General features: G+C 41.2%; 1 protein-coding gene across 3 annotated transcripts in view; it reads right to left on the bottom strand.

The window, feature by feature from the left end:
* Positions 1-14,840, bottom strand: part of KIF20B (kinesin family member 20B) — a 59,430-nt gene extending 44,590 nt beyond the window's left edge. For all 3 annotated transcript variants that reach the window (XM_075216417.1, XM_075216419.1, XM_075216418.1), the window contains exons 1-6: positions 14,695-14,840; positions 10,179-10,355; positions 9,595-9,798; positions 8,502-8,640; positions 2,649-2,833; positions 2,103-2,178 (exon numbers count right to left, since the gene is read on the bottom strand). In XM_075216417.1, coding sequence (XP_075072518.1) covers positions 2,103-2,178; positions 2,649-2,833; positions 8,502-8,640; positions 9,595-9,798; positions 10,179-10,340 — 766 coding nt within the window. In that variant the 5' untranslated portion in view covers positions 10,341-10,355; positions 14,695-14,840. The remainder of the gene's footprint in view (positions 1-2,102; positions 2,179-2,648; positions 2,834-8,501; positions 8,641-9,594; positions 9,799-10,178; positions 10,356-14,694) is intronic.
* Positions 14,841-19,165: the final 4,325 nt, after the last annotated feature.

Below are 19,165 nucleotides of genomic sequence, written 5' to 3'. Positions count from 1 at the left end.
CCAGATGGAATCAGAGAAACGGATTTATCGCAAGTATAAAAATCCTCTTTCACCCTGAGGGACACTACTACCATGGGGACGTTCTAGATCAGTCCCCTTAAGGGAGGGACCACTCTGACAGCCCGACAAGTAAAGCACTACTGCCAAAAGCAGAGTCTGCAGACGCATATACATTGAATTGATAAAATGTGGTAAAAAGTATGGACTGAGGACCACATGGCTGCTCTGCACAACTGGTCAGCTGAGGCCCCATTTTGTGCAGCCGAGGGCATTCCCACTGAACGGGTAGAATGGGCTACAATACAATCTGGCACCAACATAAGCCTGCTTAGTAGTAAGCCACCTAGCAATCGATTACTTAAAGGCTGGCCATCCTTGTTTAGAGGAGTCAAACAAAACAAAGACCCAGGACCTGAGCCATAAGGGTCTCCTGACCGCTACTGCGGTTGCAGAAATAGATGAAGAAATGGACGCTGCATTTCGGAGCGGCCTCAAATAAGTATCCGGAAGCCTCCTTAAGATGCAGGGCAATAGGGAACAATTCAGAAATTTTGCAAACCGGCTGCTAATTGGTCAGCGCATGTTTTCTGCAGTTTTCCTGCTCCTCCTCGAGTTTTCTGCCATTAAAGCGATCTGCTACATCTATATTATGCAGATTCCTGGTGGCCCTTTTCCTAGTGGAACAAGTGCCCCCCTCCTTTGCTGAAGATACTTGGCGTATTCAAATATGGTGGCCCCCGGCACTCCGATTACCGGCGCCCTTTGCCGTTTCTGTCAGCGCCAGTATATCAGCCTTTAATCAGCGTGGCAGAAGCTGTAAGCCGCTTGTCAGCGCGAGTAGTTTTTAAAAGAATAAAAGAAAAATTAAACTTCGGATGTTAGTGAGAGCTCTGGTAACTAGTGTATATTTGACAGAGCACGCTGCTGCAAAAATTAAAGTTAAAATTTAGTAGAAAAAGGAATAATTTCATCATGTCATTCATTGCAAGTTCAAGTCCCTTGGGCACTTAACGAAGACTGGAGAGGCTCCAGGGGGAGGGGTTCGTCAGTTTTGATACATTAACAAATTTAACCTGTTAAGTGCCACCTCCACTCACAACCCCATGGTAGCAGTGTCCCCCAAATAGGATGAAAAAGAAATGTTGGAGATTATTGAACACACCTGCCAGGACTGATCAGACTGGTGGTCAGTGGCCTAACACACATTGCTGGATGTAGTGCTCACATAGTGCCTATTATAATAGGAGAAACAGTGGTTTATTCTATCATAATAGGACTCTGTTGGGCGGCTAGTACAAACAGCTCCACCCGGGAAATAGGTGCTGGGGAGAAAACTGGGTATCTAAAAGTGGTTCTCAACCCCTTATAATATTTCATTGTACAATAATAAAATGCAAAGCAATTTTGATTACTGGAGAATCATGGAAAGTGATGTAACCATAGATATTAAACAAGTTGGCGATGTGGCTCTCTCCTCACCACCCTGTGAAGGCAAATATTACACTATATCCTGCTGTAAGCGTCACCCTAAGATTTGATAAAAGCCCAGCAAGTTTCTCCATCAGCTAAGCTAAGTTCAAGATCCTATATATTTGCACAAGATTTGTTTGTCCATTTTAAACAAAGCGCACACACACACAAAAAAAAAAAAAGTTACACTGTTTCAACATTTTTTTAAACCTCAATCAGAATTCAAATTTAAATACAAACACCCACCCTACTGAGTACCATTCACCAGATCTCCAGAGGTTTTAAGGTACAGTCATTTTCTCTCTGCGCTCTTTGATTCCTCCAACTGCCCCAGCTGAAAACCAATGGCTATCGGATGTTGCAGACGGGAGGAACAATCAGAAACAAATCTGCGATATCTTGGGAGTTTACAGCTTCTGATTGGTCTTCCCGCTCCGCCCACCACAGCCATCTAAACTGAAATAACGCCCACGGATATGTGGGAGCACCAATTTACAATGATTACTCAAATTGTCACTTTCACAGCAGGGTATTATATATATATATATATATATTACACACACACTGTGTAAAAGAGCAAACCATTAGCACTTCTATTCAAATTCACAATTAGAAAGCAAATCATACATTACCTTCATCATTTAGAAAGTAGGCTGTATCTGTGGATGTCCAACTGTTGTTGCTCCTAATGCTACATTGAAAATCAGCCTAACATAAGAAAAATAGAAGTTGTAAGTGAATGAAGCACTCGCTTACAATGAAGGAACGTGTTAGGGAAGGGGGGCAGGTTGTGATCCTATTGATGACACAATTACACAGATAACCCTGAAAAGTAGAAGCACAGGAGAACACCAGTTACACATAGGAGGTGTGGAGAAGAAACTAGCTGGTTAAGAGCCAACGAGTAGTTTCATTGCCATATGAACAGAACTATGGGGGCGATAGGGCTGAACATAGATGTACTGATCCGTAATTATATAAACAGCACAGAGCTTATAGCATCAAAATGATGTCTAAAGAATTTCTCAGTCATCTCCATACTGCTTATTTCATTTGTTAGGTGTTGCTTGGATGAGTACTAACAGCAAAAACAGATACAGTAACACAAGAGACAGAAAAGCCAGTGCAGATTGAGACACAATGTCAATATTATCCAGATGACGCCAAAGAGCGCACACCTCTTTTGTGTGACGAAGTACAGCATTTTTAACTGCAACTTCTCTTTTCAGTTCTTCTATCGATAGCCGTATATAGTCTCTACACCGGTGAGGTTTTATATCCATCTTGTTATAAACCCTTCCTTCAATAGTATTAAAAAGCATTTCCATCGACCTTGGTAAAATACCTGCATCTTCCCTTGTGCCTGTAATAAGCAGAAAAAGCAAACACCACAACATGAAAATTCATAGCAAAAATCTATGGAAGCTTGTACACAGGCTAATTTCACATGTAACATGAATTCTTGAATCCTATTACACACAAATGCTGATGGTCCCAAAAAAATAAAGTCGTCATGTGAAAGTACACATTCTTTCAAATATGTGCAAGTCCTCACCAAGTCCTAATATTTGATGTACCTAACCTCATGTGATCATTATTAATTTAAAAAAAAATATTCCATGAAGCTTTTTCTCTATTGGTAAAAGCAGTAAGGCAAAGTATGAGAATTGGAAACGGGGTAGGTAGCCCATAACAAAACAGAATGTATATACGCATTTATATATATTTTTAAAAACATTCTTTTAAATGTGCTAAAGCTGGCGTTGAAGGACAAAAATTGCAAAATAAAATAAAAAACAGTTTCACAAAAGAAAGCATGTTAACAAGTGGATTTAATTCAAAATAAAAAGGCTCATGATGCCCTCCCTATCCTTTTCAAAAACTGACCCAAGATACATGCAGGTCTCTGGTTACTTGAAAGACATCCTCAGAAGCACAAAACAGCTCAGAATACTTGGCATGGGTGCTAAGTTTGCAAAATATCGACAAGCTTGAACAAAATTCCCAGCCGCTAAAAAAATAAATAAAAAAATAGATTATAACTGATTGTTGCTGGAGCTTTGACAGAACATAATGAACACACAGCAACTTTCGATAAAAAGCTGTCAAAGGGTAGAGAAGCAGAGTTCAAGACTCCGATTAACAGCCCACAGTTGGATAATTTAGAAGCCTGATTGTGTTGTTTGTAGTTCTGCTCTAGAAAGACAGCTTTAAATAATTTTAGGAGTGATGTCTCACTTTACAGCTCTGCTTGAAGATGAATTACCTTGTTTGATCTAACAAGCTGCGCCACAGTATAAAAGAGGGAAAAACTACTTTTAAAGTATAAAGCAACTTTGTGGTTTTATATTTTGCTCCCTATGTATCAAAACAACTTAAAAGAATTCAAGTGAAAAATGCTTTGTAGACGAACAGTTGTAACTGAACTGAAGCATACATACACCAAATCAAGCGTGTGCCAAGGGATCTCCATTAAAACAGAAATAGCCAAAGTCCCCCTTTTTCCCCCATTCATGGAGTACACCCACAATGCAGACAAAAATGATTTTAATATGGTGTTAAACACAAATCGAATTATAAATCGACAGTGGTCATTCATTACCATTGGCACAAGGGTCTGAGAGTTGGACACATTTTTATCTGGTTAAATCTACAGATTACTTAGAGATCCTTTGTCAGGAAGTGTGCAATCATCTCTTTACAGGTGGAAATTTCATCACCAGTTTTTTGTTACCCTCCTGTAATTGCATGTACTATGAAAAGCCTTAGGTATTGTTAACTGCCAGCCATTGGAAAAGATGCAAAATGTGTCAGTACGTTGTGATTACAAAGCACCCCCTGCGACGAATGTTGGACTTCAACATAAAGTGGAACTGATCTCATAATTGTGCCAACCAAAATCAGGAGTTATGGAATCTGACCAATGCAGGGTAAATTACATATGCTCTGTCTACTTACAAGTGCTCCAAAAGAATTGAGAAACAGACATATTAAAAGTGCTGAACACCGACAAGTAACATCTATGTATTGGTCTCTGAAAACAATATGCTAATCTTCTGGACCCTTCATTGAAAAGGAAACTTGCTGCAATGTAACATGACAGTTTTCTTCTCACCTCATAGCGGTGTGCAGAAAAATCAGTGATGTCGGCAGCTTACTGTATTTCCCCCTTGAGCACAGCATAACAGTGTTGAATTTCACCCATTCTTGATCTGAATGGTGCCCTGTGACTGTCTTCTGGAAGCTGGCCTTATTTAAGATACTCCTTCAGGAAAACTGTGCGTGGATTAGTTAATATTTAAAATTTTGAAAGTGTGATGAATTGTGAACATTTAATCAGCTGATTCTCTAGATGTACACATATGCCTTAATGTTGCCATTTTCTTTTTGATGGAATATATTTTAAGTAGTTAATACATCAGATGTTTCCTAATTCAGCTGGTTTTTTGTTTGGTTTTTTTGTATCCCATTTGTCCGCTGTATATTTGAGGGATTTGGTATTGCTCTATTGAACATCAGCAGAAAGGATAGATAGAAATAAGATGATTTTTACTCAGCGTAAAAGAAATTTCTCTTACTCCATTGGGGGACACTGCGAGACATTGGGGTATAGTAGGGACTAGGAGTTTAGGCACTTAACTTCTTTGTTCCCTACACTCCTCCCCTACTGTGCCCCTCCTATCCAACTTAGACCTCAGGTTTTTTTAAGTGCCTAGGAGATATGACACGGTGGTATAGGCTCCTGCCTATACCTTGTCTAGTTTGGGTTTTTACATGTTTTTATTTTATCTGGAGGTGCCACGCAGGGATCGATCCCAAGAACCAGAGGGGTGAACAGCCTATCGGCTTCCTTCACCCTGGGTCCCTGCGAAGGTAAGCAGCAGCCTGGCTCACTTGCCTTGCACCTCTTGTCCGGCAGTCATCCCCGAGAGATGAGCTTTTGGCCCCCATGATTTCTATTTCTGCAGTTAGGGCTCTAGGTGGCCCACATAGGAAATAGCCACTAATATGCCGGCAAGTACCCTCCCCCTAGACGAGCAGTACACAGTACCAGAACAGCAGCCCCAAAACATCACTGAACCTCCCTTAGGTTTCCTGTAGGGTAGGTGTAATTACATAGGGATGATGTACTTTACCAAAAATCTGGTCTCATCTGTCCACAGGACATTTTCCCAGGAGTTTGGCTTGTTCAGAAGTGTTTTGGCATACTCCAGTAGGGCTTTTCTTATCTCTCTCTCTCAGCAGTGAGGCCTCCCTTTCCTTGAGTTGGTGACGGATGGTGCGAGCTGAAATGGCCGTACCTTGTGTCTGAAGCTCAGCTTGAATCTATTTGGCAGTGATTTAGGCGCTTTCATCATTCAAACAATTATGTGCTACAATTTCAATCAAGTTCTCTTTCAAGGAGGTTGGATACAGCGTGGGCCTTACACAGGTCTCTGGAGATTGAGTTGTAGCCTTGAGATTGTCCATGCTTAGCTATAATCTTGTCTGAGGATCTCAGACAATTCCCTGGGTTACTTGCTTTCTTTTCTCCATTCTTATTGCAGTACAGTAACACAAAAGAGGAGAATGAGTTATTTTATTAATTCAATCTTGTTTAATGAATGATTAATATGTTGCAGGCACTTGCTACTAACCACGGGTGAGTTCATTTTCCAAAGTGAAGAATCACCAGCTTAATATATAATTAAAGGTATCTTCTTGCAAAAGGTGCCAATAATTTTGGCACCTTTTGCAAGTACATATTCCACATGGAAATCCTTAAATAGGATAAAAGCAGATTTAGTAAATGTGTCTGCTGTTTGTGTTTTACACCACTGCAAACCAAAAACATTGTGCACTATTAGAAAAAAAAAAAAAAAACTGCGAGGAAGGGAGAGGGGGTAGATAGAGGGAGAGGTAAAAATACTTCTATTTCAAGAACAGTCTGACTATATTATAATGAAATATTAATTAGCTAGACAAAATCATTTTTCTCTCCTCCCCTTCAAATATCAGAATGGTGGGCGCTCTGCTGCCTGGACCAGAGGCCACAAACTCAGCATTCACTCGATAGCAATTTCTGCTATTATAGGGTCTATCACAATCACACTCTACACAATGCCATCAACCCCAAGTAATTTGATAATAACAGTAAATATGGGGGGGTGAAAGATGCATTATGGAGTAAAATAGGTCTCATTTACGGATTTTATATTGGCTGGGATAAAAGCTGCAGACCACACAAAGGGAACAGAGCCCCTAGTGGGAAATTGGTAAAATGCTGCATACATTAAGTGATTTTGCAAAAAGCATTTTTCTGATAAATTGACCTTTGTTGAAAATCTCAAAATGGACAAACCCTCAGGTTTAACATGGAATAGGTTTGTTTATTTGTTTTTTTTATCATCAATAATCTTTATTAAAACTTTTCAATCATTGGGTACAGAGAAAAAAAAAAAGGGGGTAAGCAAGAGGGAAAGTCAAAACAAGGAGACGCAAGAGGGAAGGGGGGGGAATCACTCAGTTGAGCTACTGACTATGGAATATGGTTTAATCTGTGTAAAGAGCATAGGAACACTTAAATGGGACAAATGAATAGTAGAAGATATTTGTTTGCACACAAAATGAATAAAATATACAATCCTAAAATGTTTTTTCTATATACAGGATTAAGTTTTACTATATTACTACAAGAGATGTCTACATGCAAGCTTGTTTTTCACACCAACTGCATAGACGAAGGATGCTCATGTGCTGAGAGCCCAATATAAGATTCTATGGAGACAGAGTGACATCTTGTGGTTTTACAGGAAGCTAAGCAGTACCAGATTGCCCTACATAACATCACATCCTCTTCTCTGTTTAGACTTGGTCATAAATTATACACACCAAACAAGAGGACACAATGTACCATGAAAAGGAGATAGTACAATGCCTAGGTAGAAGGGAAGATTATAGAAAGAGGGATTTTTCTGCTGTCTAAATTGTTTGTCATTGTACTTATCAACATTTATCTATATAGTCTCAGCATACTCTGTAGAGCTTTATAATTGGGGACAAAGAAGGCTGGGTATCAAACAGACTTAGGAACTTTAATAGATATTACTCCTATTTAAAAGCCATAATAAAAAGGCACTTTGCATACATTCTAGGGAGCAATATGTAAATACTAACACTATGCATTATGAATGTCCATATTATATATGGATATGAACACCTCAAATGGTGGAAATTCAATTCAGAATGTTTTTTTTTTACGCTGCGTTAAAAAATGCAAAACGATCTGCACGGGTTTGAACATACAATCGCGGCTGTTTTCACTTAAAGCAACATTAAAAAATCGTGGTATTCTATTTGAAAACCGGTAACTCCGCCCTTGCGCGTTAACCATTGGTGCATGCAAATCTTTTAGGGTAGTGAAGGGGAAGGCTTAACGCGACCATCTAGAATAAAAAAAAATGCATTGGCATACATTTGTACTGCATTACACAACCATCTATTTTATATTTACACTATACATATTAGTACATACATAAGTGATTGTGTTAATTTTAATTTATTTTTTTGAAAAAGAATCACCTTTTCCATGTTATACAACACTGAGAAACAATTTAATTTTTTTACATTACTACATGATTAAGAGTTTTTTTTTTTAGGTTTTTAATTTTTTGCACAACCATGAGAGGTGCGAGATAAAACTGCTGATTTGACAGTTTACCGTGCCGCATTAAACAAGATAATTGAATAGCTTTAAAACGCTTCTCCCTCCCTATACTTTCAATGGATCATCCACTTGTCTGCGATGGGACCGTTTTCGCAAACAAAATGGTGCTTTCAAAATAGATTTGAATAACGGGTAAAGTTAACACACTCCAGAATGAGTAAAAACAGTTTCAAAATCACTTACCGCAGCGTTAAAAATATTACTGCTAAGAATTGAATTCCCCCCAATTTCTTTAAAGTGGAATTATTAATTCTACCAATGCCAAATTCATCTTTTAATAGTAAGTTCATACACCATTAAAATATACATGTACAAAAGTTATTACCTTGGAATGTAAATGTTTTACCAGCGTTGGTAACACCATATGTAAAAATTAGTCGATTTTGACCTTTCATAAAATCTATCACTTGCTTCTTCAAAGTACCCTCAAAAAACTGACTTTGTGTAGTCTCGGGGCCAAACACCTATTTTAAAAAAAAGAAAATATTTGGATTAAACACACATTGGCTAAACAACATGTCATTTTTATGTACACATTTCCTAAAACCTAAAAACAATACGTAATCTCCCAGACAAAACAACATTATGTACTTGTAATTCAAGAAACCCTTTAAAACATTTGGGGGTAAATGTATCACGCTGAGAGTTTTCCGGCAGGTTTGAAAAGCCAATCAGATTCTAGCTATCATTTATTTAGTACATTCTACAAAATGACAGCTAGAATCTGATTGGTTGCTATAGGCAACATCTCCACTTTTCAAACCCACCAGAAAACTCTCAGCTTGATACATTTACCCCTTGATCTCAGAAGGCAAACCTAGAAAGTGCAGCAATAGCATACCGCATTAAGCATCAAATTAAAAGTAATTTACTGCCAGAATCATGCAATCTGCTGCTACAATTTCATTGTAGGAAGCTTTTTTTTAATATTAAAAATTATATACAACAAAAAATAAAAAAAACATTTACATTAACAAATTGGTGTCAATTACATCTTGCCATTTATTAACTAGACTCATCCAGAACACGTGCAGATAGATGTATTAGTAACAAGATACAGAAGAGGGGCTAATACTAGCTTTTTGCTTTCATTTTGTGGCCAAGATTAAAAATTTTTTGTTCTTCTATAGTCGGGCCCACGTGGACATTAGGTAGCAGATACACCTTCTGAATAAGTAACTATGGGACAGTGGAGGGATTTGGAGCCATCCAATACAATCTAAATTAAAATATGGCATACTGGTATTAAAAAAAATTACATTGGAGATTGTTTTCAAATTGGTTAATAATTTAATAGCTCCAGGAGGGTGAGAACTGTAGAGGTTATCAGCAGCATATTAATGAGACCAAGGAAAAGCAAATAAAATCAAAATAAAGAAACACACACTAATGGCAACATTCTCCAACAAGGGTCTTACCTGAGTAAAGGTGAACGACTGAGCCACTGAACTATTGCCTTTATCACTCAGTCGACATGCCTGTGAACTTAGTGGGGCCTTCACCAAGACACTACAGGTATCAGGAATACTGACACAATCCTGTGACTCATTTTGCTCAACTTCAAATGCAGTAAAGGGTCTGACACGAAGGTATACATGCATTTGCTCTTTAGAATCCAAGTTCTAGAAAGAAAGAAGGATTTACAATTATCAACTTTCCAAAGCCTGGAACTGGCACAGTGCCTGCATCCATGAACGTGGACCTCCCAACAACAGCTCCAGTTTAAAGAACACTACCTTATCTGTAGAGTGTACCCCACACCTCTTAGGTTGTAAACTCATTTGGGCAGAGCGATCTATACTTTCAGGTTCATATAATTTAATATAATTATAATTATAGCAGGTATAGCCCACATCAGACTTTGGTATGGGTTATAATTACATAAATATAAAGGTTAAACATATTGCACAATTAACATCTACAGAGTGAAAATTCTCCATCCTCTAATACAAAGGACGCCTCCTGTGCCAATTCTGAGCATCATGGACTTTCCTTCCCCTACCTGGGTGGAGGCCGTTTCACAGTCCCCCAGTAATGAAAACTTCTCAGAGAGATTTGTTCTGATGTCATCCATTTCTTGAGGTTCATCTCTTTCTGTATAGTTAATTCCCACTCCAAGATAGGAGGGTCTAGGAGGTGCATGATGGTCCCCAGTTGGCTTCATACTTTGTGATGAGAACTAATGGGTGAAGAAAGTATTTAGGATTTTCAAAAATCACAGAACAGCAGCCAGCACACACTAACATTTTTACTATATAGTGTTAACTAAGATATACTACACAATGTCCTTCAGGTTTACCATGAAAAAGCTATATAAACTAACACTTCAAAGTCTTAAACTCATTTAGATTAAGTTACACTTGTGTTAAAGGGGCATATTCAATTAGCTTTCCGGCTCGCGGTAACACGCGCAACCGCGAATCCTGCGCACTATTGCCGTTAATACGGTACCGCATTAACGCGGATTTTCATACGCAACCCTATGGGCTGCGAACGAAAATCCGCATTATTGCGGTACAGTGTATTGACTACGCAGCCCGTTCGGGCGCGATCCCGCAAATCGGAAAGCTAATTGAATATGCCCCAAAGAGTCAAATTAATTTTATATTTTAATTGCCAGATGAAAAGAGGTGCATAAACAGGTTATAAATATAAAATACAAGGGTAGGGAGACGAATTGGGGAAAGTGGTGTTCATATAGTACTGGTTAAATGTGGCATGTATGAAAAAGTTTATGGGGCATATTCAATTGTCCGGTTTCCGCGGCGCGTTAAAACTATTACCGTTATTACGGTCAGTTAGCTGGATTTCAGCTCCTGGCTCAGGGAGCTGAAATCCAGCGAGAAAACTTCCGTAATAACGGTTTTTCCAGCGCACTATTACCGTAATAATGCACGAACCGCGAGATTTTCTGCGTTTCCGCCGACAATTGAATATGCCCCTAAATATCAAAAAAAAAATTGGTCACATTTGTTTTTATTCTATGGCCACGCTGTGCTATTACACGTTCACACCATCTTCACTCCCTTTCCCCCACTACCTGCTCCCACCTCGCTCACCCTCTCCTCCGGCATCTTCCCCTCCTCCTTCAAACATGCTCTCGTTTCCCCCATTCTCAAGAAACCTAATCTTGACCCCACCTCTCCCTCTAACTAGCGGCCCATATCTCTTCTCCCCTTTGCCTCCAAAATTCTCAAGAGGCTCGTCTGTAGCCGTCTCTCCTCCTACCTTTCTGAAAACTCCCTCATCGATCCTCTCCAGTCTGGTTTCCGTCCCCTCCACTCCACTGAAACTGCCCTGGCTAAAGTGACCAATGATCTCCTCTCGGCTAAAGCCAGGGGCCACTTCTCCCTTCTCATCCTCCTTGATCTCTCTGCTGCCTTCGACACCGTCGACCACCCCCTCCTCCTCCACACCCTTCAGTCCTTTGGCCTCTCCGGCCCAGTCCTGTCCTACCTCTTACCTTGCTGACCGTTCCTTCTCCGTCACCACCTCTGGGTCTCTCTCCCCCCCCGTCCACCCTCCCAGTTGGGGTCCCCCAGGGCTCTGTTTTGGGACCCTTACTCTTCTCTCTATACACCTCTTCCCTGGGTGAACTCATCAGCTCCTACGGCCTCAACTATCATCTCTACGCTGACGACACTCAACTTTACCTCTCCCGATCTCTCTCCTTCCCTCCTCTCTAGGGTGTCCACCTGCCTCTCTGCCATCTCCTCCTGGATGTCCTCGTTTCCTCAAACTTAACCTCGCCAAAACTGAACTTATAGTCTTTCCTCCCCCTCGCACCTTGCCCCCCTCTGACCTTTCTATCACCGTCGACAACACCTCTATCTCCCCTGACCCCCAACTTCGCTGCCTCGGGGTCATCCTCGACTCCTCTCTCTCTCTCTCCTCTTTGGCCCCCACATTCTCTCTTGCTAAATCCTGCCGATTCCAGCTGCATAACATCGCTCGCATCCGGCCCTTCCTTTCCCAAGATGCCACTAAATGTCTTATTCACTCTCTGATCATCTCCCGCTTGGATTACTGCAACCTCCTCCTTACTGGCCTCCCCCACTCTCACCTCGCTCCCCTTCGATCTGTACTTAACGCAGCCGCTAGGCTCATCTTCCTTTCTCGACGCTCCTCTTCTGTCTCCCCCCCTCTACCAATCCCTTCACTGGCTCCCCTTTCCCTTCAGAATCCTGTTCAAGCTCCTCACTCTTACATACAAGGCCCTCGCCAACTCCACTGCATTCTACATCTCCACCCTCCTATCTATTCATGCTCCATCCCGCCCTCTCCGATCAGCCAATGACCGTCGCCTCTCTTCCCCCCTGATCACCTCCTCCCACGCGCGTATCCAAGACTTCGCCCGCGCTGCCCCCCTCCACTGGAACAAGCTCCCTCCCTCAGAACTTCCCCTAATCTGTCCAGTTTCAAACAGGCTTTAAAAAACCCACCTTTTTCTTAAAGCTTTCCAGTCTCCCACTTAACTTTCTACCTTTTCTTCCACTTCATTCCCCTTCCCTTATCCTCCGTTCCTCCTTCTCTCCCCCGTGTCTCTCTGTCAGTCTACCCCACCCCTTAGATTGTACGCTCCTAACTCTGCTCTCCAGCTACCTAGCCTTCCTCCTCGATGACCCCCTTCCCCTCTCGCTCCCTCCTCTTCCCCCCTGGGGGTCTCCCTCTTTTCCGTGCCCTTCTTCCTAGGTGCCGCTGTTGGCGGACCTACCCCTCTCCCCTCCCCCACCTCTCTAGCTGTGCCCTGAGCTCACCGAGTTACTGTGATTACTGTTCTGTGGTCTCACCTCGTATTGTAATTTTGTTTGTCCCTGTGAGGCGCTACGGACACCTAGTGGCGCCCTATAAATAAAAATTAATAATAATAATAATAATTTCAACAATTTGTTACTGGACCTGTAAATATTACGTAAAGGAGCACTTTCAGTACCCAAGCTGTCAAACCGCTTTAAAGCTGACACCTTAGTAATCTGAAAGTACTGTCAAGTGCAAGGAAACAACATTCCTAGCACAAAGTACTATATAACCAGTGGAGCACTCCTCTCCCCCATTTCAAAGGGCATAGTTTACCGACTGGAAACCTTTGACATATAAAAATGCCCACATGACAAAACAAGCCTACCCCCAGAGACTTGTTGCACAGGTTTATAACCACAGTTATGTAGTTATTTATTTAAATTAAAAAAATAAAATAAAAAGAAACACTGAACAAACTCTCCAACATTCATACCTCTAAAGCATAAAACAATATCTGAACTGCTAAATTAAATAATAGAACAGATTAAAAGGGTGGGGACCTCATTTATCTCAAAGTCATAAGTGGCCAGAGGCCAAGAAGGACTGAATGCCACCAGTTTAACAGGTGACAACTAGCACTTCTCATCTGCAACAAGCATCAATTTTAAGAGAACTCTGTTACATAGAGCTATTGACCATGTAGGATTTTCTGTGTTGTGAGAAATGAACTATATTTACTAAATTTGTTTCTTTCATTCACACCAAGCAAAACATACTGCCCAGCTGTTTGTGTTCTTACACAAGGCTATAAACATTTGTGACTAAGGCTACCTACACACTGACATTAAAATTATGCAACTAAAAGTTTGCAAACACAAGTTAACCATGCATGGAGAAATACAAATCATTCTACCAGTGAATACCATACATCCTTACATTGACAGGCATCCAAGTTGCTCAACTTTTTTTGTCTACTGTCCTCCAAAAACGGTTTATGAAAAGAATTGCTTTGACAGGTAGCAGAGGCACAGTGGTTAGCATTGCTGTCTCACAATGCTGGGTTCATGGCCAGATATGGGAGGGGGTTTATATATTTTCTCCCCACATACGCATGGGTTTCCTTCCGGTACTCCGGTTTCCTCCTGCACCATCCAAAAACATGCAAATTGAATTGGCTTCTGACAAAAATGGAACCTAGTGTGTGCATGTGGTAGGCCATTTAGACTAAGCTCCAATGAGGCAAGGACTGATGTGACAGATTCCACAGAATAGCAGCTGAGCACAAGATGGCTGTCCAACGCTTTATAATATAAAGTGCTTTGAGTCCTATTGGGGAAAGGTGCTATATAAAGAATAGTTGTTAGAATTATTATGCATCTTTCCTGTAAGAAGTATTTAAGACCCTGAGCTGACTGCACTGTTGGTCTCAATCTGGAGGGTGTCAAACGTTGGTGTTAAAATATAGTAACTATTAATAAGACAAGATTAGACAACCTGTGGATCTCCAGCTGTTATCAAACTACAATCCCATCATGCCCAGGCAGCTTTATAAGATCACACAGACAGATTCTGGGAGGGCATGCTAAGACTTGTAGTTCCACAAGATCGGGAAAGCCTGATTTAAAGTGCAAATGAAAAAACACAAACACTGGTCTGGGGGTTTCATGCCTCTTTTTTTTTTTTTTAAGACTCCTGGCAACCGCTTGTAGACACCCGCTGAAACGTGTACAAATCGCACCCGAACCACAGAGCACATGAAGATAACAGTCAGCACTCACATATCACTCGGGTCCGTTCACATAAGAGACCGGTGCTCGCTATACACCATCCCCGAGACCTCCGGGCTGCGCTCCCAAGGACCTACGTTCTGAGCCGCCGAGTCTTTTTAAATCCCTCCAATCAGAAGCCGCTAACCGAACTGCACGATGGGAAAAGGCGCGCGACTATAATGTTGCCACTGTAAACACCGAAGAGGAATTTCTGACAGTAACTTACTTTTAAACACTAGGGGACGACAAAATATTATCAAGGTATCCTCCAAACAGGGGCCATATTGCCGACGTTTTTCAGTAGGTATCCTCCAAACAGGGGCCATATTGCCGAAGTTTTTCAGTAGGTATCCTCCAAACAGGGGCCATATTGCCGAAGTTTTTCCGAAGTTTTTCAGTAGGTATCCTCCAAACAGGGGCCATATTGCCGAAGTCTGTCAGTAGGTATCCTCCAAACAGGGGCCATATTGCCGAAGTTTTTCAGTGTTTCTGCCCTAACGCAGATTTAGCCAAATTGCCCTGATTAGAGCATGACAACTAGTAGAGCTAAGGATCCACAGGTTACCCGAGTCTAATCTACTGTATACAGATTTTTCTGTGATTAATAATTAGACGATATCATACACAAATGGGTTGTAGCATCTTGCTGAACTGATTTGATAGCATAAATAACTTATAATATGTTTTTATTTATGTGAAAAAGTTCTGCTGCCCAAATCAACCTAAACAGATTTTCTTCTGACAATCTGACAAATTTATAAACACTTACAATAAGCATGTTTTACAGACTATTTTGTAATTGCCTTGTGGTGCACATCGTGGCTCTGATTCATTAAGGAAAGTAAAGAAAAAAAAAATGAGTAACTTTGCACCTTGGTGAAACCATGTTGTATTGGAGGGAAAGGTAAATTTAAAATGTGTGGACAGATTTATAGTTGGAATAGGGCATGTCCTAGATCAACTTTACATTTCAATGTAAAAATAAAGCTATAAAGTATTTGTGTACTACATGAAAATTATTTATCATATGTGCAAAATAATAAATTAGTATACACCCCTTGCCGTGTAACATGGTTTTGTCCAGGAGAAAACTTGATTATTTTTGTGCCTTACCTTCCTTAATGAATCAGGTCCTGTATGTTTTGTGGTGCTAATGTAATTTATTAAAGCAGGGCAGAAAATTAAGTGCAAATTATTATTACCACATGCTGCAAAATCTATATGTTAATTCATAGTTGCCTGTCCCCAGAATATCCCGGAGCAGGGCAATAATTACAAATTTGTGAGGCCCAAAGCAAAATTTTAAAGGACTGAAAATTTCTAGAGGTACATGACACCCACCCACTAATCCACTCGATTTGCCAGGCCAGGCACCTCCACTCCTCTCAGGGGCAAACGCAGGATTTGTAGAGGGGGGTTTCCACACCACGCCGCCAGTGGGCGTGACCAACATGCATGGGGGCGTGGCTATAATTTTAGACAGTGCTTGGCTGCTCTCCAACTCTTCCTATCCCTATAATATACATGGGCAATGCTGCGTGCACTACTGTTAGGTGCACGCAGTTCTCTCTTTTCAAGCAGAGCTTTGTGAAACGGGGGCAGGGTCCAGCCACCTCAAATATACAGTGCCCCAGGCTTGGAGGGGGTTTCCAGGCACTAGGAACCCCCCCCCCCCCCCCCCCCTCGGTTTGCCTATGCACCTTTGTACTTCATACTTAGAGAGGAAGGGAACATCAGAGTCCCCTTCTCTTCTGTGCAGAACTTAATATTAGTTCCCTAGAAGTTTGGCTTGTGCGTATGGCATTTATGGGCATTATATGTCTTGTGACACAACAGGGAGCTCATTAAGCTACTTGCTGACCACAGATATCGTGCTATTCTCCCCAAAGCGCAGCACTCAGAAGAGGTGACTGAGGGAATCAAGGCCCAGAGAAGTACAAGTGGTAGATACTCAGGCCTGGCAGCAGAGGTGCCCTTGTAGTTACACTCAGGAGATTTCTGCATTAGGGCAAAATCAACTGCGAGTGAAGGCAATTCTGATAGGTTGCTGAAATGCCTGCAAGGCAGGCGGGACTTGACGTCATCTAATAGGCACACATTTCCAATTGTAGCAGAAACTGGTGAGTAATTTTGGGTTGTCTGGTGGTAGTAAAGGAGGCAGGATAATGAGTGCTCCACTCCACACATAGTTGCTATATATGAATATGAATGTGTTGCATCCACATGCCAGCTGAACATTCATAAATCCAAGCATTGTACTGAAAACCACATCCAATGTCAGGCACAAATTGACGCACTTGAGTTTGCTGCAAATCAAGTCTAATAGAATTCTCTGGTGTTATTCTCTTTATTACGTTGGACAACCTCTCGGCCAGTTATTTTACATTTTAAATCGCCATTTGCGATGCTTTAGAATGTTGAATGATCAAAGGTTACTTTATTTTATTTTTTTCAACAATGGTTTTTATTATAAATTTTGCAGTTAAGGGTGCAGAAAGCAAAAAGAAAATGAAGGTAAGGTAGGGTGGGAGATACATGGGGGGATACTGTACAGGTATTTCAAGTCAAACAGTGCAATACAAAAGTGCAGTACAATACAGAATAAAGTAATATTTCCAGAGCAACCAAATATTCATCAACAAAACACCACATAGGCAAATGGATTTTACTATGAGAGGGCTCCCTGTATGGATTGGGAGCTATGATGGATAGGGTGGGTCGATATAGATTCCCGCCAAGCAAACCACTTCATGTGGGGGGGGGGGGGCTGAGGAGGAGTAGGGGACCCCTAATGTTTCCATTTCACAACTCAATTGGACCTCAGAAATAACTTTGTAGAGAGGTGGAGGTATGGCGTCTTCCAAGTCTGCGCAATCACAGCACAAGTAGCGATGAGTATATGGCCAATGAGATACCAGTCTCCCTATGAGGTCTGGGGAGAAAGAGGTGTAAAGGGCTGCGTCTGGGATGAGAGGGATAGCGAGCTTAATAACAGTCATTATCAATGTAAACACTGTGGTCCAGAGAGGGACGATCCCAGGGCACTTCCAAAAGATGTGGAAAATGTCAGTAGTCGCCCCACAACTGCGCCATCAGGAGTTGGTATGTGTTGGCCAAATCTTATCGAGTTTGACTGGAGTCAAAGATTACTTTATTAAAAAGTACAGATGAATTCATCAGAGAGCAATCTGACATATAGATCTGAGGATTTGTATGCTCTTTGTAAGCATAATAAATACTAGTACCTTATATATTTATACTTATGTACCTTTACAAACAGAAATTTGACATGCACAGTACATAAGTAAAATGTAACTTGCAGAGAAAATCCAAAGAAACACCTTCAAGAGAAAAATAAAAGAAATTCATAATATATTGGTTAATTGAATTGAGTAGGTGCATGATGGAGATTTGTGAATGAATATGTATTAGCTGGGGTTGGTAATGAGAGTGTGGAAAGTAAATTGATTTAAATGGTGCAGGGCAATGGAAGAGGTGAAGGATACTTTACCGCCCCCTGGCAGGGGTTAATAGAGTAGGCATTTTCTGTAGCTCTGACACGTCGGGTCCAGGATACTGACAGTTGGGTACAGAGGGTCCAGCAGCCAAACAGAGATGGTAACAGCAATCACAACTGAGCTCAGGGAGCAGCTAAACAGATGTTGAGCAGCAATGACAGTTGAGCTCTGTTGGTCCCACAGCTGAACAGAGATGGTAGTTCTGTAGATCCTAAAACAGCCTTGTTTTTTGGTATTAAGTCGATCCTAAACGCTGCTGTGACGTTTGCAAACAGTATTCAGAAATATCCAATGCTTTATATTTGTGAAAATAAGGAAAAGTGGGAGTTTGGACAAAGGGCTGAGCCAGTGTACAGTTTACTCCAATTGCCGGTCGCATGTCACTACTGTAAAATTCAAGTGTTTTTACAAAGTGGAAATGGACGAGCGCCTCTCCACACGGCAAGGAATGTCCTAAAAATGATCCAGCCAGTGATCTCAATAATCTTGCTCCTTAAAAGTAAATCTTGTGTCTGCAAAACAAAATGCATCAGTGCAACCCACATTCTACTCTTTACTCTTCCACTCTGCTTGTGCAAATGTTTGGCTCCTCCGCCAACATTGCCATCTTGCTCAACATTGCCATCTTGCTCTGTAAATCCATGCACTTCAGCTGAAGCCTAGGTGCACTTGCGCAAATCATAGCACATGGCAGGTCCAGGGCTGCTTTTACACTGCATAGCCGATGATTTGGGCTTTGTAAATGGTATGGCCTCCATTTAATACATTTTCAGTAGGACATTACATAGGTATACATAGCTTTTAAATGAAATATCTCCTTCAAATATACATTATACTATGCCATTATACCATAGTTGCCTACTCTCCCGGAATGTCCGGGAGACTCCCGAATTTTTGGGAGTTCTCCCGGGCTCCCGAGAGAGCAGGCAAAAACCCCAGATCCCGAAGTCGCCGCTGTTGAA

The sequence above is a fragment of the Mixophyes fleayi genome, chromosome 6 (assembly GCF_038048845.1).
Source record: "Mixophyes fleayi isolate aMixFle1 chromosome 6, aMixFle1.hap1, whole genome shotgun sequence".
NCBI classification, from domain to species: Eukaryota; Metazoa; Chordata; class Amphibia; order Anura; family Limnodynastidae; genus Mixophyes; species Mixophyes fleayi.
This window is presented reverse-complemented; position numbering and strand designations above follow the sequence as displayed.